This window comes from Molossus molossus, unplaced genomic scaffold (assembly GCF_014108415.1).
Source record: "Molossus molossus isolate mMolMol1 unplaced genomic scaffold, mMolMol1.p scaffold_m16_p_3, whole genome shotgun sequence".
Taxonomy (NCBI): Eukaryota; Metazoa; Chordata; class Mammalia; order Chiroptera; family Molossidae; genus Molossus; species Molossus molossus.
The window spans coordinates 60,683,390-60,708,728 of NW_023425366.1; the positions used below are offsets into that span (position 1 = coordinate 60,683,390).

At 36.6% G+C, this 25,339-nt stretch overlaps 1 protein-coding gene and 1 pseudogene across 1 annotated transcript in view; one reads left to right on the plus strand and one right to left on the minus strand.

The window, feature by feature from the left end:
* The window catches only part of TMEM161B (transmembrane protein 161B), a 68,272-nt gene extending 60,942 nt beyond the window's left edge, over nucleotides 1-7,330 (minus strand). The window contains exon 1 of the mRNA XM_036280246.1: nucleotides 7,224-7,330. Within this exon, the coding sequence (XP_036136139.1) occupies nucleotides 7,224-7,226 (3 nt within the window). The 5' untranslated portion in view covers nucleotides 7,227-7,330. The remainder of the gene's footprint in view (nucleotides 1-7,223) is intronic.
* Nucleotides 7,225-15,052, plus strand: LOC118642027 (annotated as a pseudogene).
* Nucleotides 15,053-25,339: the final 10,287 nt, after the last annotated feature.

Genomic DNA, 25,339 nt, shown 5'->3' on the forward strand with positions numbered 1-25,339 from the left:
TGGACAAAGAAGATGTAGTACATATATACACTGTAATACTACTCAGCCATAAAAAAGAAGGAAATCTTGCCATCTGTGAAAACAATGGCTGGACTTAGACAGTATTATGCTAAGTGAAATAAGACAAAGAAAGAAAAGGACCATATAGTTCACTTATATGTGTAATCTAAAACAAAAACAAAATAAATGAAGAAACAAACTCACAGATACAGAGAACATTTTGATGGTTGCCAGAAGTGGGTGGTGGGTGGTGAGAGAAACTGGGAAAAGGGGGGAAGAAATTAAGATGTACAAATTGTCAGTTATAAAAATAGACACAGGGATGTAAAGTACAGCCTAAAGAATAGTCAATAATATTATAATATAACTATGTATGGTATCAAACGGGTACTAGATTTATCAAGGTAATCACTTTGTAAGTTATATAAATGACTAATTACCATGCTGTTCACCTGAAACTAATTAATAGTGTATGTCAACTAAAAAATTAAAATAAACTTAAAAAAACAGAAGACAAAAAGATTTTAAAAATCCCCAAGATTTAACTACTTCATAAAAGTTTAAATAGGTTACTAAACATACAGCAGATAAAATATTAATCACTAAGTAAATACAGCTATTGTTGATATCAAGGAAAAAATTCAACTTCTTATCCATGTGACACACTTACCCTTGAAGGCCTAGTCCAATCAATCCTTTATGAAACTCTTCATGAACTTAATACAAATTGAGTATTCCCTCCTTTGTCCCCTCAATGTACATCTAACTAAATGTACCTCAATAATATTCACAAATTCACATATTCAAAATCACAGAACCTTGAGTTAAACTATAGAGGTCATCTAGTTCTAGTTCAAGCAGACTACTTATTCAAGTCATATATTTATTGTACTATCTAGTTCAAGCCACATATTTATTGTACTTTTCCCAAAGTCACATTTAAAGATATACTTGTATGACCAGATTAGTTTTCATAGTACAGAAAGATTTTTTAAAAAGTAAACATTAAAATCAGACATTAAGTTCTTGAGTCTCAACCTCAAAGTATCAAAAGCTGAAATTGTTTTAGGTTTTTCTAAATGTTTTGTTCATGGCCAAAACATAAAAGATATTTAATCTATTTTAACAATAGAATTACTAAGTCTGTTTTATGTAAGTAAAAATATAACATTAGGATATTTTGAGTGAATGAGCTATATTCTCTCAAGAAACGTAGTAATTTAAAAAACTAAAAATATGTGGCACAAAAATGCAATTTATGAAATAATGTGTAATATCACCTACTACTATGGGATTTATTTATTTAAAAATATATTCCTGCCCGGCCAGTGTGGCTCAGTGGTTGAATGTCGACCCATGCACCAAGAGGTCACTCGTTCGATTCCCAGTCAGGGCACACGCCCAGGTTGTGGGCCAAATCCCCAGCAAGGTGGGAAGGCAGGAGGCAGCTAATCGATGTTCTCTCTCGTCGATGTTTCTATCTCTCTCTCTCTCCCTCTCTCTCTAAAATCAATAAATAAAAAAAGCTAAATTAAAAAAAAAACATATTCCTATTATTTTCCTGTTCAATGTTTAGAAAAATGATAATATATAACTTTAGCAAAATATCTACAACAATAAATTTTTAGCAGTTCATAAATATGTACTCATTGGTTCCAGGCATATAGACTGAATACATATGTATAATATATATTAATATTTGTTCCAATGTCACCTGGAGGCTTTCTCCGAATACCCTATTTAAATGACCACCCCAGTCGTTTTCTATCCCCTACTGTGCTTTATCTCTTTGTTGTATTTACCATGACTAACGCATATTATATTTCATGTGATTATCATCCAATTGTCCCAATAAAACAATAAGCCTCATAAAAGGACTGTCTCTGTTTTATAAAGTTATATCTCTGTTGTCAAAAACAATACCTGATATATATATGGCACTTAACAAATAATGAATAACTGAACAGTTTAGAGATAAAGGCATGGTTTTTAAATGTTTGGTGAAACTACATGTACAATCATTTCAATCAAAAGCAAGAGAATGTTGCCCTGGCTGGTTTGGCTCAGCAGTTAGAGCATCAGCCTGTGATCCAGAGAGACCCTGGTTCGGTTCCCGCTAAGGGCGCGTACCTCGGTTGCAGTTTGTCCCTGGCCTGGTTGGTCATGCGGGTGGCAGCCACTCGATGTGTCCCTTTCACGTTGATGTTTTTCTCTCTCTCTCTCCCTCCCACTCTATCTGAACAAAAAATGAAAAAAATGTCCTCGGGTGAAGATAAAAAAAAAAAAAAGCAAGAGAATGTTCATTTTTAGGACTGGCAATTTACAGACAATTTTATTTCTTCAAAGTTCCTTTGGGGTAAGTTGTATTCATTTTTGATTTTTAACATGGGCAAAATCATGGCATACAGTAAAAATATAATAAATTATCTCTTAAAAATGAACACTTTAGAATATATTTTGATTTTTTTTAACATCAATTCATGTTCTGTAAGCTTTTATCTCAGAGCAAATAAAAGAACAAAGTTATTTAAAAAGTTGACCAAACCCCAAAGTATAAACCGGTCTTACAAATTAACCTGAATCAACCAAAACTAACCAAGAGAATTCTCTCTACTATTACTTGAACTAAGCCTCTTTCAGAAAGAAATAATAAATGGGAGAAGTCAGAGAAAAAGAGAACTACGAAGAAACCCAAATCTCAGCCACTATGCGATTAACTGATTAAATCTGACCAAAATCCATCTTTCAAGCTACACACATCCATTTACAAAAACAGACCACATTCTGGGCCATAAAACACACCTTAGCAAATTTCACAGAGATCATTGAATGTCTTCTCTCAGATCACAATGGAACTAAAATGTAAATCAATAACAGAAAGACAATTAGAAAATCCCAAAATATGTAGAGATTAAACATTTCTAAATAACACATGGTTCAAAGAGGAAATCTCAAGACAAATTAAAAATATTTTGAACTAAACAAAAATAAAAACAAGATTTATCAAAATTTATGGGATGCAGCAAAAGCAGTGCTTAGAGGGAAATTTATAACACTGAACACATATATTAGAAAATATTCAGAATCAATCACCTAAGATTCCACCTTACGGAACTAGAAAGAGAGTAAATGAAATCCAAAGTAAGCAGAAGAAAAGAAATAAAAAGAATTAGAGCAAAATTCAATGAATGAAAACAGGAAATCAACAGAGAAAAATTAAGGAAACCAAAACCTGTTTCTTTGAAAAGATCAATAAAATCAATAAACATCTAGCCAGAATAACTAAGTAAAAAAGGATAGACATGAATTAGTATTATTAGAAATGAAAGAGAGAATTTCTATCACAGATCCCATGGACATTAAAAGGCTCATAAAGGAATACTATGAACAACTCTATGCCCTCAAATTTTATAACCTAGGTAAAATGGACCAACTTCTTGAAAGACACAATTTGCAAATACTGACACAAGAAGCAGACAAACTGAATAGGTCTGTATCTATTAAAGAAATTGAATCAATAATTAATAACCTTCCAAACAGAACACATCTGGCCCAGATGGATTCACTGGTGAATTCTACTGAACATTTAAGGAAGAAATTACACCAATTTTCTAAAATTTCTTTCAGAGGACAGAAACAGAAGGAATATTTCCCTACCAACTCTATGAGGCCAGAATTACCCTAATACCAAAACCAGGCAGACCTGATAAAAACCCCAAAACTATAGACCAACATCTCTCATGAATGTTAATGCAAAAAATCCTAAACAAAATACTAGGAAATCAAATCCAACAATATATAAAATAAGTATACACTACGAATAAGTGGGATTTATTCCAGGTATACGAGGCTAGTTTAACATTCAAATATCAATTAAATTAATCCACCACATCAACAAACTGAACATGTTTAATTATCACTAAGCACAACAACCTCCAATATCCTCACCAAAGTCTTTAATGTGTATATTACAATTCTCACCAAGTGTAGTTTAAGGACCACCAGTTTCAGACTTAACTGTAAAACACATTAGAAATAAGATTCTGAAACTGTACCCTCCAATGATGGCACTCAAATAAGCATTTTTATCAAGCATCATAGGTGAATCCTAAACAAACTTAAATTTGAGAACTAGTGTCCCAGCCCACTTTTCAAAATTAAACTCGTCATTTATTACAATGACCCCTCTCTCCAGTTAGAATTAACTTCTGTACTCTGAGTAGATTACATGTATTTCCCTTACAATGTTTACCACATTCTCTTCCAAGTACTCTCATCACCTCCCAAAAGGAAAACTTTATCATAAAATTTAAGGCACAGGTTTACAACCTTTTTTTTTCACAATAGACCATAGCTCGATCCCAGCATTAAGTTACCACAGGATGCTATATGGATAAAACAAGCCATGAGATACCTGCAATTCCAGGAGCTAGCTCTAACCTACTTTTCTTCCACAAACCAGCCTAAGTGATGAAAATATCTATTTGATTAAAGTTGGTGTAAGTTTCAAAAAGAAAAATAATAAAACATATAGTTTTATTCCTTTAGTAAACTGTCTACAGACTATCCATTTTCTCAACATGAAACAAAAAAATTAAGAGTGAATACACAGTATTTTTAGTCTAGATCATAATCCTATTGTCATTTGCTCACAAAAGGAGAACCTTATTACATGCAGAGACATTTACTGCGTTTGGTCCACATAATGTATCAAGAATAAGAAAACAGAATGAGTTTATATCCATTAAAATAAAAATAAAATCAAGGCTTTGTTTTGCATTTGTAGTAGTATTTAAGACAGTTGTGAAATACTTGGCCAAACATACAGACAAAGATTCCAAGTGTTACCTACATGATATATAAAAAAATGAGAAGATTTTTAAAAAATGAAACTTGGGAAATCAACATGAAAGAAAAGTAGAAATCAGACTAAATCTTATAAATATGAGTTAGGTGTTTTAATTCCCATCAAGTACCATTTCTCTTATCTAAGAGAAAAATAGAACTCTTATCTAAGTTGGGTAATTTTGCCAAATTCATATCATTAATAATGAGCAGAATTTGGTCTTTTGAATTCAAGCACAGCAGTTTTCATTATATCATTAGGCCAATCAGTGCAAAAGTTTTCAATTCAACCAAACTGAATCCTAAATAAATTCAACCCTTGTTAACTTCACTAATGACTAAATCCTTTCAATTTATATCTATATGTGTAAGTGTGGTCAATTCCACCCTCTAATAATGGGGCTCAGATACATAACAGACATGCTCAATTTCAGATCTGGGAAAGCTACAGTGTATTTAAGTAAATTTAGAAATAAAAGTACGAATACCAGAACGGAAAAAGTCAACTACCTGGCCCCTGGTGACATTCTCCAGGTGACATTCTCTTAAGTGACATTTTGAAAAACAGCATGCATTTGTTTACCTTAGCTTAAAACAAATCCACCTTTTTTGAGAGGGTTTCTACTTCTAGCATTACAGAATACTGGAAATAAGTTCATGTTCAGCTCCCCCGTGATTATTATGAATTCAAGTATTTTAATAAATTACACTCTTAGTCTTTTAAGACCAAGGAGTCAAAAACAGCTTACATTTAAGAAGTGGAGATCTGAGCTTAATCCAGACTACGCAAACTATAGTTACTTTAGGTAAATCACTGCCTATTTCTAACCCTCAGATTCTTCATTCTGTAAAATTGGTGGTGATGGTGGTGGTGTAAACTAGTTATTATCTTTGGTTCCTTCCTGTTTTACTGTCCCCTATCTCTAATTTCATTGATACTAAAAGAAAAAAATAATACTGTATAATTCACTGAGGTCAACACACACAATGGCCAAAAGAATCACAGGTTAGTAGTCATAGCAGAGTAGAGTGCACTAGGAACCACATTACTTGGAGATTGTTTTGTTTCACATTTAGTTAAGTTTATAAAAGTCATCCATCATACACAATAGCTGAACAATGTCAATATTTGATCCTGAAAACGCATGGCAAACTGAAGCTAAATTCCAAGAAAGAATCCCCTCCAGATGAGGATTTGAAATCTTTTATATAGTCAAGAAACTGACAATGCTGAATTCTACTGGACCCCTGTCATCTTGGAAAACAACAAAGGTTAAGAAATTCCCCCACCCCTACCCACCCTTTTGAGTCCTGGAAAAGGCTTTCTGCAAAAAGCCACCAGTCCCCCATAGGACTTGGGTAAAGCTCAGAGCTGACTCTCTTGTTAACACAAGACCAGACAAAAACCTGCAAGTACACATTCTTTGCTTCATAAATGACTAGCTGACCTGCTTGCCCCTGTAGATCAATTAGAATAAAATGTTTGTTACTCAAATTCTAGTTAAGGTCCTCTTCCCCCAGGTCCCTAAACTTTGATGCACCCTCAGTCTGAAACAGCATACAACCCCTCAACAGCTCCTTTACTGAACAGGCTGATCTGAAGGTAAAGCAATCTCTGATCTACTATCAGACCATACCACCCTTTCATCTCACTTCCCCACACCTGGTTCTTTTTAACTTTATTTACTCCTCTCTATAAAAACAAAACAAAACCCTTTTTGCCTAACCTTTGAGACTCTTGCAGATCTTATGGTCAAGGCTTCCTCCCTATTGTAATAGTCCCTTCCCCCATGCCCTTGCAATATTCCTTTCGCATAAAGCCTTTGCTTACTAAGTCTGGATTTTTCACTTGACACACAATTCCAAAAGGGGTGAGTTTGAAAGTTAGGCTGACTTGACCTTGCCGTTTCTTCAAATAAGTACAGGTGTTCATCTCCTACAAGTAGAGGATCCGTTGTGTCTGCCTGAAAAGGCTAAAGGCATTTCTAAGAACTGAAATTCTGGCCACTGCCCCGCAGATAAAGACAGGAGGAGATGATCAGCCAGGCAAGGTCAATTCTGGGACCACCTGAAACCACCAGCCGGGCAAGGTCAACTCTGGGACCACGCGCCGCACACCGTGAATGGGCCACGAACATTTTGGCTACCTACTCCGTACTCCCGGACAGAACTCGCGGTTGGGCAGGGCAGATGTTGCTTCCTCGGGGGCCCAGGCGCTCCGGCGCTCCAAGGCAGGTGTTGGGTCCTGCCCTGAGGCTCATCCCAGGGCTCCCGCCCGCTCCATCCTCAGCTGGGCACTCGACCGGCTCCCTCCACAGGAATGACCTCCGAGCCCTACCTCCCCACTGTGTTACTCCAGCACTCACAGAAGGACTCACCATGGCGCCGAACACAGGTGCTGAACCAGACGCCCTGGAGCCTCCGTGACCGTCCCGGACCTCCCCTCCCCACCCTGCAGCCGGGAACCTCTCAACACGGGGAAGAAGAGGGTCTTCCGGCTCTTCCGGAAGTTCTGTCCGCGCGGGACAGGAAGTCCCGCCCCTCTCCTGAACAGCGTCGACCCCACGCCACGCAGAGGTGAGGTACGCAAGACGTCCTCCACTGCCCGTTCGGTGGGTGCTAGGTTAGAGGCGGGGGCGGTGCTGACCTTGAGAGCGCGCGGGGGAGGCGCAGGCGCAGCGCAGGTAGGTGGGCGGGTGGCTCCCTATTGTGGCGCCTGCGAGGAGCCCGAGGTAGGTTGCATGGTTCGGGCCGCAGCGCGTCTGCGTCACTCTGGGAGGTGATGGAGGCGCAGGTTGGTGAAGGGGTGGGAGCCGGCCCCAGACCCTGCGCATGTAGTGAGGGATAAAACCTTAGGCCGTGCTTGGGCCGCAACCGCACCGTAATTGCCTTGGCTCTGCCACGCCCTCTATTTTTACCTTCTGGTTTGGGGGCTGGCCCTTTCTGGAGACTCTACGGATCGTAAGGGACCTATGTCTCTGTCATCTTCGCTGCCAGCATTAGTCGGTCCTCCAGCTCTACCTTCCTCAGGACGGTGGAATTTGATCGTGAGAAGTTGCTTCACTATTCACAGAAGTCAGAACGTCTACCGGCAGCAGAGAAACCAGGAAGAGAATTCTGCCTACTTAATACATTAAAATGTGAACGGTTTCCTTTTAGTTTAATATATATATTATATATATATATACACACATATATAATATATATATCACCAGCTCAAAGAAAGTAAAACTCCCACATACTTCTTAATTTTGTGTGTGTTTTTTCTGTACCTGTCTGTACACATCAACTCTGCCTTTTCACTTGGATCTAATGAGACAGTACTGGAGGCAGACTTGAAATAGATATACAGAGTAACTTTATCCCAGAAATTAATCTCACAACTTGGGGAGCTATGCTTAAGTCGAGACTATCTGCAATTTCCTCTATGAGGTCTGTTTTTGCCATAGTGTCTACTTTTGTCATAAAACTGGAATTGAAGAGGGAAACTAGGAGAAGTTAAGAAGGTTGGGCAGGCAGAAGTGGCTATAGATGTTACCTTTCACCTTTCTTATCAACTAACTGGAAAGCATGGTGTCCAAGCTATAAATAAATGGCCCAAGGACCCTGGGAATCAGAGTTCTGAGACATCCAAAAGAAGCATGTACAGGGCACTTTATATTAGAACGAGGGCTAGACTGACTGCGTTGGGTTGAAGTTATGTTTTGTGGGGATGAACAGGATAACAGTCAGAAGACACCGGAATCATTGGAAACAGCTAGAGGTGGGTGGGGCTGCAAAATTGAAACAGATCCTGGTATGGATGAATCCAGAACTTTCCTGAGGGTTCCACTTGTTCTGTGGAGGGACAAAGTTGTAAACAGACAGCCCCAGGTCATCTGCAGATGGTAAGTGTGGTAGAGGGTTTGGAGTTGTCTGCTAGTATATCCTGGGAAGCAGCTGCAATTCTTGAGGAAGAAAAGGTACAGAAGAAAATGGCTATCGGTGACAACACATCTTGTGAAGTCTTATTTTTTCATTTCTGACCTAAACCTGGCAAAAATGGTTCTTCTATCTGTCCTAAGCCTGGCAACTCATTGAGGTTCACAAAGCATGTCCTGTGTGACAGTAAGATTGGAATTATTATCAGGGTGGCATCCATTCTTGCTAGAGTACAACCATGAAAGCAAACCACAGTCATTATTTGTTACTTGCTTATTATATTTAATAGAGCAGGGGTTTTTATGTTTCTTATTTGGTGTAAGGCAAGTTGATAATCCTTGGTTAATATTCTTTTTTTTATCCTGACCCAAGGACATTTTTCCATTTTGTTTGTTTAGAAAGAGTGGGGGGGGGGGGGAGAGGAAGAGAGAGAAACATCACGTGAAAGGGACACATTGAGTGGTTGCCACCCACACAACCCAACCAGGGCCAGGACAAACTGCCACTGAGGTACGTGCCCTTAGCGGGAACCAAATCCAGGTTTCTCTGGACCACAGGCCAACACTGTAACCGCTGAGCCAAACCGGACAGGGCTTGGTTAATATTCTTTAATGTTCTTATTTCTATTACTTTTTTAAAGATTAAAAATGCTTACAGTGTATGTTTTAAGACATCATTTCCCAGTTCTTTTTTTTTTAAATATCCGACAGGCCCTGGCTGGTTTGGCTCAGCGGTTAGCGCGTCGGCCTGCGGACCAGAGAGTCCAGGGTACGGTTCCCACTAAGGGAGCAAACCTCAGTTGCAGTTTGTCCCCTGCCCCAGTTGGGCTCGTATGGGTGGCAACCAGTCGATGTGTCTCTCTCACATAGATGTTTTTCTCTCTTCCCTCCTCACTCCCCCTGCTCTATCTGAAGATAAATGCAAAAAAAATTTCCTTGGGTGAAGATAAATAAATAAATAAACAAACAAACAAAATATTCTACAGAATAATCATGTTTTCTGTTGGTTTCATACCTTGAAGTAGAGGGATTTACCTGTTTCCATTACTTAAAATATATGAGAGTCTTTGACAAAGATATAAAGAAAGGGGAGAATTATGAAAGGGTAAAAAGATGTAGATGATGGAGATTAAAAAGAAATTTGGTTGTTTTTGGTAGGGGAGTTAGGAGTCCAATCTTTGATAAAAGTCTTGGTTACTACCTGGCCAGTGTGGCTCAGTGGTTGAGCATCATTCTATGCACCAAGAGGTCACCAGTTCAATTTCTGGTCAGGGCATATGCCCAGGTTGTGGGCCAAATCCCCAGTGGGGGGCACGCAGGAGGCAACCAACCAATCGATGTTCTCGCTCATTGATGTTTCTATCTCTCCCTCTCCTTTCCTCTCTCTTAAATCAATAAAGGAAAAATATTTCTTTTTTAAATCAAAGAAAAGTCTTGGTTACTTAACTATTACTGCTTTGTGATGAGGGCTTCCTGAATGAAAACTATTCTCAAATACTACTTAAGAACACCAACAAAAGTTACCTCCTCCTTCAACATCCACAATCTGGAACATTTTCAACCATTAAGACCTGTCACTTTTCCAACTCCAGCTCCATGATCTTTGCAAAATATTTTTCTGATAAGTTCCTCCTTCCAAGAAACTTACGCTATTTTTTTTTTACCTTTAATAATGACTATTGCATGCTTTCTTATACAGTGCCTTTGTATTCCCCACGCCCCATGTATATTTTCCTAATTAGACATGAACCCCTGGTAAGCTGGGACCTTTTTGTATTGTCCACTACCTTTCCCTTAAGAAACACCATTTAAATAAATATTATGGACTAGAGTGTTTGTTGTAGCAATAACTAGGTAAAAATTAGGAACAATCTTTACCAATTAGAGATTGGTCAAATTCTATCATGTATACTTAGTGAAATATACTATAGTTATTTTTTAAAGCCATTAGCCTAGTAATTTTTTTCCTTCATTTTTAGAGAGAGAGGAAGGGAGAGGGAGAGAAAGAAATATCGATGAGAGAGAACATCGACTGGCCACCTCCTGCATGCACCTCACTGGGAGCCCAGCCCACACAACCTGGGCAAGTGCCCTGGCCAGAAATCAAACCAGCGACCTCCTGGTACATGGGTTGATGCTCAACCACTGAGCCACACTGGCTGGGCTAGACTAGTTTTTTTTTAATTAAAAGTGTTTATCTTCTAAATTAGAAGAGCATGATGCAAAATTATGACCTCCATGATTGCTTTGATGTGAAAAAAATCTTAAGCATGAAACAAAGAGTTAAAAAGGAAGTAACCAGAACATATTAATCATCACTCTTGGAATTACCACTCTAAAATAACCTTTCTGTAAGGAGATAATTTTTAAATTTTTATTTTCTTTTACTTAAGAACTGGTGAAAGGTATTTAAAAAAAAAAAAAAAACCTTATGCTTTTAACATACACCTATATTACTCTTGTGTTCCTAATTTGGGACAAACAAACATGTTCTTCAGAAGCATATTGCAATCCTTTAGTAATTCAGTAGGGTAAACTTCCTCCGCACCTTTCCTTCTTTACCTTACCATTGTTATATCTTGGACTGCACCATATATCTGATTAACTGATGGAATAACTCCTGCAATTTTTACACAAATGATACAATTCACATTTTCAAGGGTCACTAACATACATAAATGAGATCTTCATATATGGTAACTTTTGGTATCAGAAAAGTCTTTAAACAACCACCACCAAGACAGTAAACATACATAAGTACCTATTCATTTAAAAGGTAAATTAACTTTATTCATTCATTAAATATTTACTGAGTATCTATGTTCCCAGTCACTGTACTAGACTTGGGGAAACAGTGGTAAATAGAGCAGACATGATCTCTTCTTTAGAGAATTTGTATTTCAGTGGTAATAGGCCACAAATAAATGATAAAAATATAAGATAATAATAGTGTTGGACAGAAAATTAAAATAGATGACTATTTTAGATTAGATGACTAAAGAAAGCTTCTAAGAAAGTGTCATTTAAGCTACTATTTGACACGAGAATCCAGCTATGCAAAAAATGGGTAAACCATTGCTTGCAAAGGGGAGAATAATACAAAACCCTAAGGCATGAAGTAACTTGATTATTTCAGGAACCAAAACAAAACAAAAAAAAAGACCTGCCTGGTTGGAGCCTAGTGACTAAGAAGAATAAGGTTGGGAGTAGGAAAGAGCTAAATTGTGTTGGTATTGAAAGCCAGGACAGGGTTTGAATTTTTTTTTAAGTGTGATGCAAAAAGCATATTAACCTGAAAATTGATATGAAATAATATGTTTTTAAATCTACTCTCATATATTTTACTTAGAATGTTTAGTCTGCAGTCACGTAACACAATTACTAATATACTTCTATTTAAGTCTACTATCATATTATTTGTTCTTTGTCTCATCTCTCCTATGTTGATTTTCTCCTTTTATGCCTTCTTTTAGATTGGTTATTTTTACTTATTCCAGTAAGTAGAAATAATTTGTATTGTACCTCTTCCTGGGCAGTGCTAAGACCTGAGAACACATCAACTTAATCTACCACCTCACCCCATTATATACATTGTGTATACTTCATATATATTTTCAAAATCCTTTAAGACATTATTTTCATACAATTAATATGCTTTTATATTTCCTCAAAAATTTACCTTATCTATTGTGCTTCATGACTCATTGAGTTTGAGCTTCCATCTGGGGTCATATTGCTTCCTAATGAACATGCTTTAGTACCTCCTTTTGTAAATGTCTGCTGGTAACAAATTCATTTTCTCTATACTGAAACTGTTTATTTCACCTTTATTTCAAAAGAACATTTTTTACTGATGTAGCAGCTATTTTATTTTATCATTTTGAAGATACATTGTTTCTGGCTTCCATAATTTTTTTTTTTTTTTGAGAAATGTCTTTTATTTAAAAAAACATTATTTTTCCCTTTATTGATTATTTTTAGAGAGGAAGTGAGAAGAGGGAGGGAGATAGAAACATCAATGAGAGGGAACACTGCTTCCTGCATGCCCCCCAATGGGGATTGGGCCCACAACCTGGGCATGTGTCCTGATTGGGAATTGAACCAGCAACCTCTTGGTTTATGGGTTGATGCTCAACCACTGAGCTACACTGGCTGGACTAATGTCTTTTATTTTTGCCTCTTTAAAGCTAATTTCCTTTTCCTCTGGTTGCTTGTAAGATGTTCTCTTAAATTTGAAGCAGTTTTATTATGATGTGATTAAATGTTATTTTCTTTGTGTTTGTTTTCTTCTTCAGGTTTGTAATGCTTGAATCTAGAATCTGATGTCATTATGTTTCAGAATATTCTCAGCTCTTTTCTCTTCAGATATTGCTTCTGCCCCTCTCCCTTCCTTCTGGTACTCCACTTGAATGTATGTTAGACCATTTCACTTTATTCCTTATGTTCCCATTCATTTGTTTCTCTGTGGTTCATTCTGGATAATTCTTACCTTTTTTTCAGTTTTATTTATTTATTTATTTATTTATTACTCAATCCCTCCAACCCCCACAATCCTTCCAACCCCCACACACAAAACTGTCAGCGTGCTTCTGTTTAACCATTTTCTTTTTAATAGTCTCTACTGTGTTAACATATTTGTTGAGGGATGTATTTCATTTGTTATCTTTTTGGTTGTCAGTTCAGGCATTTCTCTTTGGTTCTGATTTACATATTCAGTTATCTATCTCAATCTGATCTTTCATTTTATCAAATATATCAAGCATAATTATATTACAACCTATGTCAAGTAACTATGAGGTCTGCTATTGTCTGAAGCTTTTTAGATTCTTTTTCACGGTTGTTGCTTATCATATTGTCATATTTACTTTTATGTCTCATATTTTATATTGTTTTTATTTATATGTTTACTTTTATTTATAAAATTTTGTTAATTTACGTTATTTTATATTACGAATTTTTTTTTACTGAATGCCAGAGATAGTATATGAAGAAATTATACTTTGGGGTCTAAAATGTTGATATTTCTGCAGAAAGGATTTATGTTTTGCAGACACTTTGGTCACCAGTAATCTAAAATTATCTTAATCTAGTCAGTGATAAAGGATGGAAATGTGAACCAGAATTTTTGTCTTTTTAACTCCATAATTTAGTCAGAAACTCTGTTTAGCACCCCAGCCATCTTCTTAGGAATCAGCAGATATCCCAGAGGAAAAGCTAGTATAGGTGCTGGGTTCAACAACTCTGGTTTTTTCTTCTGGATTTTTCATTGTCTTGTTAATTTTCTGATGCCTTCAGATGTTTTTGTTTTATATTTTGTCCAGCCTTCCTAGTTGTTCTCAAAAGAAGGACTAGTCTCAATGACCAACTCTATCATTATTAAAAATAAAAAATATAAAAGGAAAAACATCTGTAACAAAAATAAATTAATTAATAAAAAATATTTTAAGTACACATGAATGAATTATAAAATTTAACCATAAAAAGTATTTCAAAATTTCAAAGGATTTATTTCATTTAGATCACATTTTCTAATTGCAGTACAATTAACTTAGAAATAAATAACAACAGAAATCTAAAAAAAAAACTCATGTATTTGGAAAATAAGAAATTTATTTCCATGTAAGATGGGTCTAATTCAAATAAAGATTCTCAAAGAAAAGTAGAAAATACGTATTCAGAACTGAACAATGACAAAAATACTACATATCAATACATATAGTATGCACCTAAAATAGTACTTACAAGGACATTGAAAACTTTAAATATTTGAATTAAGGAAGACTGAAAATTAAATAATTAATAATCTGTCCTAAACCTTCAGGGATTAGGAAAAGAATAATGGAAATAAAATTAAGTAATGAAATGAATGAAACAGACAGCAAATACAAAGGGGCAACAAAGTCAAAAGTTGTATCCTTTTGTACAAATTGCCAGATATAAAAACAGTTAGGGGGATGTAAAGTACAGCATAGGAAATAGTCAATAATATTATAATAACTGAGTCCATCACTCCTGTCTGCTCCCACTTGGCCGTCCACACCCAACCTGGTGCTGCCATGCCCAAGTGCCCAAGAGCAACTAGGAGGTATACTTCACTGAATGAGTTTCATCCCTGGGGAAGTACTGGCACTACCGACCATGCCAGAAGTGTGAGAAGTATGGAAAGACACTAACCTCAGGTGGAGGGAGGCAGGCCAAGCATGAAGGCAAGTCCTGTTGCAACCACTCCTGCTACGCTTCGGGCCCACAGGCTTTGGCGAGGTGGAGCTGAGAGTCACACTTTTTAGTACACTCAGGTTGTAGAGACCTGATCCCAGGCTGCCTGCTGAACCACTGCCCCCCGGGCTGATGCACAGCCTTAATTCCAGGCACATGGGGCTCCCCTGTTGACCCCATGCCCTCAATAACCCAACACTGGGAAGAAAAAAAATTGTAATAACTATGTATGGTGTCAAATGGGTACTAGACTTATTGGGGTGATCACTTTATAAGTTTTGTAAATGTCTAATCACTAAGTTATATACCTGAAACTAATATAATATTGTATGTCAACTGTAATTGAAAAAAAAAAGTTGTATCTTTTAATAACAACTAATAAATCTTAGATAAGGTTACCCAAGAAACAAAGGAAAAGCAAAGACTATTAGAAGTGAAAATGGGGATATTACTATAAGTTCTGTAGAGTTTGAGGAGTTATCATTAACAATTTTGTTATAATAAGTAGAAAAGTAAAAGTGATATCATTTTCAGAAAGTGTTACTTTTCAGAAGTCATGTAAAATAGGAAATATGAATGGTCTGATTACTATGTAAGAAATTTGAATCAGTTGAAAACATGTTGTCCAGAGAGTTTTACTAAATGTTCAATGAACAAATTTCAGTATTACACAAACTATTCCAGAATATAGAAAAGGCAAAACATGCTTGTATTCATTTTATTAGGCTTCTATAATCTTGACAGTAAAACTTGGTAAGGATAGGAAGAAAGAGTCCAATCATATTCATGAAGGTAGAGGCAAAAATCCTAAACAACATAGTAGCAAACAGAACCCAGAAAATGGGTAAAAAAGATAATAAAACATCATCACATTTAATTTAACCCAGGAATGTACTTTAACATGTTAAAAGATTAAAAGAGAAAAATCATAAGCTTTAAAAAAAAAAAAAAAAACATAGACTTGAATAAAACCATTTGCCAAAGTAGAATTGTGCAGAACTTCCTTAAGTCAATAGAACCTACAATAAAAATTTAAAAATGCAATTTAAAAAAAAGTGAGAGAGAAACCTCGTGGACACGGACAACAGTGTGGCGATTGCCCCCCACTCCCACCCCAGGGGTGGGGAGGAGGGCAAAGTGCAGATAAATGGTAATGGAAGGAGACTTCACACTTCACTTGGGGTGGGAAATACACAAAACAGTGTACAGGTGATGTGTTGTGGAATTGTGAAACTGAAATCTGTATAATTTTGTTAACCAGTGTCACCCCAATAAATTCAATAAAAAAGGAAAAGAATACTCAAAATAAATAAAAATAAAATTTTTGAAGCAGTCCTTAGAAACAAGTACCACATTGGAGATACCAGCCAGCATTGAAAGCAGTAAAAACAAATAAAGGATATAAAGATCGGAAATGGAGAAACATAATTTACAGATTATTAAAATAAGAGCTTTGCAAGGATTCTGGATATAGTAATATTAAAAAAAGCAAACTGCATTTTTCTAGCAAAAAGAAACTGTTAGAAAATAATTTTTTAATGATACCATTTACCTTGTCATTTAAAAAATATAAATTACATGCAAGAAAATTAAAAATATAGAAGATCTTTAAGGGAAAAATTTCTCAAAATGTCATTGAAAGGTATTAGAGAATATCCTGTAAAAAGAAAGCTATACCATGGTCAACTATTAAGGCACTCTAGAGTTAAGATGACAATTCTTCCCTACACAATGAAGGCAATTATAATAAAAATCCCAAATGAATGTTTCCAGAAACTTGACATGCTGATTCTGCACCCTATATGAAAAAGCAAAGAGTCAAGAATTTCAAGATACTGTAGCAGCAGAAGATTCAAGATGGAGAGAACCGACTTGTCAAACAGCAAGAATTATTTTTAAATTGTATTAATTGGGTATTTATAATATCCTAAAGGTGGAAACAACATAAATGTCCATCAGCTAATCAAAGGGTAAATAAAATGCATGTCCATATAGTAGAATATTATTTGGCTGTAAAAGGGAATGAAGTACTGATAACTTGCTGTAACGTGCATGAATCTCGAAAATATATTAAGTGAAGGAAGCCAGTCACAAAAACACACACACATATTACATGATTCTATTCATGTGAAATGGCCACAAAAGGAAATTTACAGAGATGGTAGATTTGCGGTCGCTTAGGGATAATGAGGTTTACAAAGATAGGAGCATACAGTAGTGAGAGCTGAAGGATATGGGGTTTCTTTTTGAGGCGATGAAAATGTTCTAAAATTGTGGTGATGGTTGCATATAAGAGAGTATTAAAACTATCCATCATACACTTTATTATTTTTTATTTTTTTATTAATTAATTTATTTTTGTTACAGATGTTTCTCCTTTTTCCCCCACTGATTCCCCCTCCTCCTCCCTCCCCAGCCTGTCCCCAGCTTTGTTGTCCATGTCCACTGTTCATGCCTACATGCATATAAGTTCTGTGGTTTATCTCTCCCCCACCACCCCCTCTTCTGGGGATTGTCAGTCTGTACCCCACTTCCACGTCTCTGGGACTACCCCATTCCTCAGACTGTTATGTTCATTATATTCCAAATAAGTGAGATCATACACTTTAAATGGGTTAATTGTGTAGTATGTGAATTATATTGCAATAAATCTGCTAAAGCTATATAGCAATTACAGTAGTGTGGTTCTGTCTTAGGGATGGAAGAATCGATTTATACTGGAATACCATATATACTAGAAGTAGATGTGCTCTTATAAGGAATCTTGATTTAAGACAGAGATGGCATTGCAGGCCAGTGGGAAAAACAAGAACATTTCAATAAATGGTGCTGGATATCCATATGGGAGAAAATGAAATTGTACCTTCTTAACACCATACAGAAAAATCAGTTTTAGGTGAATTAAAGATTTAAATGGGAAACAAAACCTATTAAACCCTCAGAAAACAAGATATATAACTTTATGGTAGGTAAATGCAACTCTATAAAGAAAAAATATATATTCAAATACATGAAAAGCCTTTGTTCAAAAGACACCACAAGCCCTTGGAGAAGTAGCTGATTTTAATTAGGCACAGGAAGTGTTTTGAACTTGTAACATTTTGTTGTTCAAGATAGCAAAGAAGCGCCCTGGCCGGTTTGGCTCAGCGGTTGGAGTGTTGGCCTGTAGTCCCCAGGGTTCGGTTCCCGCTAGGGGCGCGTGCCTTGGTTGCGGTTTGTCCCTGGCCCTGGTTGGTCGTGCAGGTGGCAGCCACTGGATGTGTCCCTTTCACATCGATGTTTCTCTCTCTCTCTCTCTCCCTCCCACTCTATCTGAACAAAAAGTGGAAGAATGTCCTCGGGTAAGAATAAAAAATAAATAAAAGATAACAAAGAAGCTATCTTAGACTGCTGGGATCATGTCAAATGGATTAGAGAACTAAAAAGCATCCCACTGGCCAAAGTTGGGACAATTTGAGTATCAATAAGGACACACAGGTTCATTGAAATTCTGAAATCCACCTGAGCACAGGTTGGAACATACCGAATTTAATAATTTAATAGTGTCTTTAATCCATGAGTTCATAATGATAGTAAAACTAACAAAAAGCATCTAGTGGTCAACAAAGGAGGATGCCATGAAATTAATTCATTATGTTGAAAACCAGTTAAAAATAATAAGCATTTGTCCTGCCTTTCCTATAAAACTACCAAAGGTAACCAAATAGTAAATGAGGGGACGTTCTCTATATACATGTATTAATAAAAGAAGGAATGATTAGAAAATTGCCAATTTGAGCCCTGGCTGGTTTGGCTCAGCGGTTAGAGCGTCGGCCTGTGGTCCTGAGAGACCCGGGTTCGGTTCCCGCTAAGGGCACGTACCTCGGTTGCAGTTTGTCCCCGGCCCTGGTCGGTTGTGCGGGTGGCAGCCACACGATGTGTCCCTTTCACATCGATATTTCTCTCTCACTCTGTTCCTCTCTCTCCCTCCCACTCTACCTGAACAAAAAATGGAAAAATGTCCTCGGGTGAGGATAAAAAAAAAAAAAAAAAAAAAGAAAATTGCCAATTTGAGATTTGTAAGGAACAAATGGATTCATTTATTTCACATTAACATAAAAAAACAAGAAAACTGTATGCCTCTTAATGGAAAAACATACCATCACCTATTTAAAAATCTTGGCAAAAAAAAAAAAAAATTTGAACCCAATACTAGGAAATATAGAGAACATGTTAAACGGCATGGTTATGCAATCAGTAGAATTCAATCTATAGAAAATTGTGGGACAAATTAACTTCGATCAATAGGTTGAGGGGCGGACGAAAGAAGATGAAGAAAACTATAGTTTAAAAGAGGCTTAGTTAAAAGACATGAAGCAATGTGTGGATTTATATTAGTTATCTACTGCTATCTAACAAATTAGCTTAACACTAAAAATATTGATCTCACAGTTTCTGAGAGTCAGGAATCCAGGAGTGGCTTAGCTGGGTATTCTGGCCCAGAGTTTGCAGTCTAGCTGTTGGCTGGGTTGAAGTCTAATCAAGGTGATAGAGGATCCAGTTCCAGGATGGCTCACAGGGCTTCCTGAGTATCTTTACAACATGGCACCTGGCTTTTCCCAGAGCAAGTGCTCCAAGAGAGAGAAGTCCATATCCCTCTAAATGATATATCATTACTTCTATATTCTATTAGTCCCCACAGATGATCCCTGCTACAGTGTGGCAGGGAATCACAAAAGCACAAATACCAGAAGGCTGGCTACCACAATTTGACCTTCAAAGATTCACATTCTTTCCATATGCAAAATACACTCATCCTCTCCTAAAGTTCTCCAAAATAGTCATCCCATTACAGCATTAATTAAAAGTCTAGAAATTGAAATCAAGTCCAGATATGGATAAAGCTTCTAAAGTGTACATCCTTAAGCACAGCTCCTTAAATAGAGTTCCTCTTAATAAGAGGACCTGTAAACTAAAGACACTCAGTATTTGCTTTCACACACCTATTATGAAATGGGTAGGATAACCATGTGTATTTAAAAAGTAGGGATGAGCCTGGCTGGTGTGGCTCAGTGGATTGAGCATCATCCCAATGCACCAAGAGGTCACAGTTTTGATTTGGGTCAGGGCACATGCCTGGGTTGCTGGCCCCATCCCCAATACAGGGCGTACAGGAGGGAGCTGATCAATGTTCTCTTATCGATGTTTCTCTCTCACTAAAAAAATAAATAAATCAAAAATATATTTAAAATAAAATTTAAAAAGTGGGGATGAGGCACACAAGTGTATAGAAACTTTGTAATCCACCTGGGCAATCTGATTGGTAGTACCTTGATTAAAATTCAAGGCCTAAGAGTAATTCTCTGTGACTCTTAACTCTACCTTCTAGTCTCTTGGACCCACCCACTGAATCATCCTTCCTTTTCCATGTTTTTAGTTCTGTCTGTAGCAATTTGGATGTCCAAAGCCTGTTTTCATTTGGTTCTCTGTCCTTTCCTGTCCAGACTGGCAAACAGCCTACTAATATAATTCTTTTTTAAAAGTCTCTTAAAAACTATATTCTGCTAATATAATTCTCTTATAAACTTTGCGGGTCTCCTATAAATTTTATTTTAGTTCACACCATTAAACAAGGCAACACTCATGAATCTCTTTCATATAAACCTTTTCTACCTTGGGCTTGTCATGCGCTACCCCCTTAAACTTCTTAGAAGCCCTGTAATTTGATTAAGAGGTTGTGAGGCACACCCTTTATGTCTAAATGAAAATACTCTGAGTTACCACATTAGATCTTTTTAGGTCTTAAAGGGCTTTACAACTACACCCTCTACTTCATATTTTCCTGTTAGTGCCCTGGATTTGTGCTTTGGTCTGAGCCACTTCCTAATTTTATATATCTGGCACCTGGAGAGGCGAGTTCTAGCTCCTTTTGAACAGTCCTTTAACTTTTCTCTCTCCTTGCATTTTACTATAAGCAACAAGAAGAAACCAGGTGACATCTTTAACATTCTGGCTGGAAATCTCCTTAGCTAGATCACCCAGTTCGTTAGGCCTATTTTCTACCTTGCACATAACTGCAGGTGACAAATTTGCTAAACTTTCTGCCTCTTTTCTCCAATTTCCAGTAAGACTATCCTGATCTGTTAAAACCTTATCTTCAGCCTCGTCAATGTTATCCTGCATCTACAATTTCTTTAAGGATCTTCCAACTCTCTACCACTTTCCAAGTCTTTCTACCTTCTGCCCTCTGCCACGTCCAAAGCCACTCTTATATTTTAGGTTTTTGTTATGTGACCATGCCACTTTGTAAGTACCAACAAGTTTGTTAACTTCTTTTTGCATTATAAAAATACAACAGTGAAAAAAATGAATTGCAAATCCATGCGCATGAGTGAATCTAGCAATGATAAGCAACAAAGCATTCACAAAAGAATATTACAGTAGGATTACATTTCTATAAAGAACCAATAAAGGTAAAAATTATCTTGCGTAAGGGTGTGAACATGAGTAAATCTATAAATTCAAGAAGAAAATAATAATCACAAAATCAAGATAATGATTTTCTCTAGCTACAGAAGTAAGGAAATCGAATAAGGAAGTCACACACAAGGAACATAAAAGTAGAGTTTACACTTTGGTTTAGCTGGAACAACCCTGTTTGTCTAGTTTCCTGGTATAGTAATAGCACTGTTTCACTCTCAAGAGTGTCCAGGTTTGGATAATAAATTATATGTTTATTCTTTTTAAAGTAACTTTTCCCCCTTTAATCTGGATAGAGAGCATATGGATCTTCATTGTACAATTATTTCTTATATCCCTCAGGTACTTTACAAATATAAACTTGACACTAGCCAATATTCAACCATATAATTTAAAATTTTAGTGACAACACCATAAAAATAAATAAATCTGTATGTAGGATAAATATAAATAGGATTTAAATGAAATTCTCATCTGGGTGGATGTGGAGATAGATAACGTACTATGTGGCATTGTGTTAAGCCTTTTACAGACATTAGTTCATCTTCACAGCAAGTTTTTCAGATAAGTATATCTCTATTTTACACATGAAGAATCTAAGGCACAAAAAAGTATACGTAATTACCAAAGTCATCCTATAAGTGACAGAGCAAAATTTGAACTCAAGCAATGTAACACCAGACAACATGATCTTAACCATAATTCCAAAATCCATAATAGACATTCTTAATCGTTTTTGTGCCACAGATCCCTTTGGCAGTCTGATAAAGGCTACAAAGCCCTCTTTTAGAATCATGTTTTAAATGCATGTAATACACATAAGAGTATAAATTAAACTAATTATACTAAAATACAGTAATCAAAATATTCTACAAAAGTGATATACATATGCTTCTTTTTAAAGTTGTTAGGCATATACTTTTTTATTTTTATTTTTATTATTTTTAATCCTCAGCTGAGGATATTTTTCCATTGATTTTTTTTTTTAGGTAGTGTGGGAGGGAGGGAGGGAGAAAAAGAGAAAAACATCAATGTAAGAGAGACACATCTATTGGTTGCCTATTGCACAATGCCGACCGGGGCTGGGGATTGAACCTGAAACCAAGATGCACGCCCTTGACTGGGAATCGAACCCACAACCCTTGGGTCCTCAGGCCAAACTGGCCAGGGCAGCTTTTTTATTTTTATGCAACAAATAAAATATAGCAGAGGATCTAATAATATCTATAGCTTTTAAGTAATGAACACCAATTGTAACGAGATTTCTACAACTATAGTAATGTGGCGGGAAAATATCTGTGATTTTTATTGGTGAAAAAGTCAGCAGTACTTCTAATAACACTGTGGTTTATTACCTATGTTCATAATGGAAAAAAATGCTAAATTTCACTTTGCAGTTATCAAGAATTGAAATTTACAACCCTTAGTTTTATGACCTTAATTCATACATTTTCTGACAAATATTTTACTTCAGAGAGGTTATATTCTCCACCCCCTCTTACTTTCTGGTTTCGAATTATACTCAAAATGAGATACACAAACAAATTAATTTATTAGAAAAATATATTTCCCCACATGGTGTACCTGAGTGGGGGATGAGAAACAAGAATGTGTTAGAATATGAAGAAGTGTGCATATAGATAATGGGAAGCTGCTTTAGAATGTTTTATTTGGTTCCAAACATTTACATTGCACATGCAATTATTCATAAAAGATTCATTGTTGATACCACAGTGCATTGCAGTATACTATTTGTCAATACCTGTAGCAGTGCAACAATCAAGAAAGAAAATTCAAATAGCTGGACACCTCTTAAAAGTTTCATTGGGCTAGAAGAAAAATATCTGACAAGTTTTTGATTTGCCTTTCTCATGATTTGGTGTCCCAGCAGAGCAACTGGGGAGCCTAATTCTGACCAACAAGGAGGAATTGCTTGGCTAATTGGAAGTGACAGAAACCTTGGGAGAAAACAACCACATACCAAGGATAATTATAAGAAGGTAACATGGGCCCTAAAGGATAATGTCAAGAAATCTGAAGCCCCCAAATGAGGTGAGACTTGCAAAAAAAAAAAAAATGCTAAGACGGGACAAAGAATGGGCTTTTTAAAATTCTGTTAGAGTCAGAAGATGATCAAGGAAGAGAAAGGCCCACTTACAGTTTCTTGTGTAAGGTTAGAGCTAACAGAGAAAGCAGGGCTCCCTAAATATTATATTGCTTCACTCTCTACAAAGGAAACTTAAATGGATTGCCATAGTAGGAAGAACTATGTGTATTGGGGTCAGGCAGACATGGGTTTATTCTGTTTTTTAACACTTAGTCATAATATAAGGAATTATAGGAAATAGAATAGGTGCTAAAACACCAAATTGGGCAAGGGTCAGCCTTCAGGGTAAATCGGGGTGAAAAATAGAAATCCAAAACCTAGCATTATTTGCTTTTTGATTCAATGATATTTTCTCCCACTGGTGCAGGTGCAGTATTCATTTGCCCAAGGAAAGGGAAACTTAAAAAAAAAAAAAAAAAAAGGAACTGAAACAAGGGAATAGATTGGATTTTTAAAGAAACGTTTAAAGTAAAGACACTAGTCTTGAAAGCTAAGGTGATGAAGAAAGAGCAGGTTTCTTGAATTTCTTCAAAGCTTTGAGAGTAAAGCTTGAAAGAAGAAGGAAAATATTGTATCCTAAAGCAGAAGTTGTATGGTGGTCCCCCAAAAGAAATGTCCATGTCCTAATCCCTGGAACCTGTAAATTTTACCTTATTTGGAAAAAAGGTCTTTGCAGATATAAATGAGTTAAGGACCTAAGATGAGATCAATCACCCTGGATTGTCTTCTGGGCCATAAATCAAATGACAAGTATCCTTATGTGACAGAGAGAAGACATAGAGAAGGCCGTGACCACGGAGGCTCAGATTGGAGCAATGTGGCAGTAAGTGATGAATGCTGACAGCCACCATAAGCTGGAAGAGGCAAAAAGCAGACTCTCCCCTACATCCTTCAGAGGAAGGGCAGCCCTGCTGACACCTTGCTTTCAGACTTCTGGCCTCCAAACTGTAAAAGAATACATCTCTGTTTTTTGTGTTGTTTTCTAAAAATTTTACTGATTTTAGAAAGAGAGGAAGGGAGAGGGAGAGAGAAATGAAAACAACAATGAGAGAGAACATCGATTGGCAGCCTCCAGCATGCCCCCCACTGGGGATTGGGCCCACAACCTAGGCATGTACCCCAACTGGGAATTGACCCAGTGACCTACCAAGTTATTACAGAGTTTAAGGGAATCTAGTAATATCTCTAAGAGATTAGGTTTTCTTGGGCTAGAGGGTATGAGGGGTTGTGAAATGGATGATGGAGGGTGCAGGTCTGAGGGACTCTTTGGAAGGAATACGTAAACCAGAGTGGAGTTAACAAATTACAGAGTACACAGACACGGCTTTGACAGAAATGGTCAGTTTGAAAGAGACCTGACAGGGTTACCATGCATTTCCAGAACCAGGAAATCATGTGGCAGGAAGTAAATCTAATATACAAAGTTCCCCCCAAAAGATTTCATGTCATTGGAGAGAACTTCTGTTTGATTGACAAATACTTTCCACTCCCCATCAGGGATTGATCTGTAGCAGAAGTAACAGTTGTCTGTATGCTGATTCTTTTTACTCAATCCTATCCAAACTACTCATAGGAAAAAGAATTTTTTTCAATATTCCCTGGAAGTCTCAACCACTCAGAAATAAAGAAAGGATCATGGATAACTAAAGAGGTTCCAGTCATGTGAAATGGAATATCACTTGGAAAACCTTCTTTCAATCTTTCCTTGACTGAGACTTGATCCATTTGATCAAGTCCCTACCAACTCTAGTCCCCCACCAGGACCACCCTGATGCTAGACAAGAATCTTAGG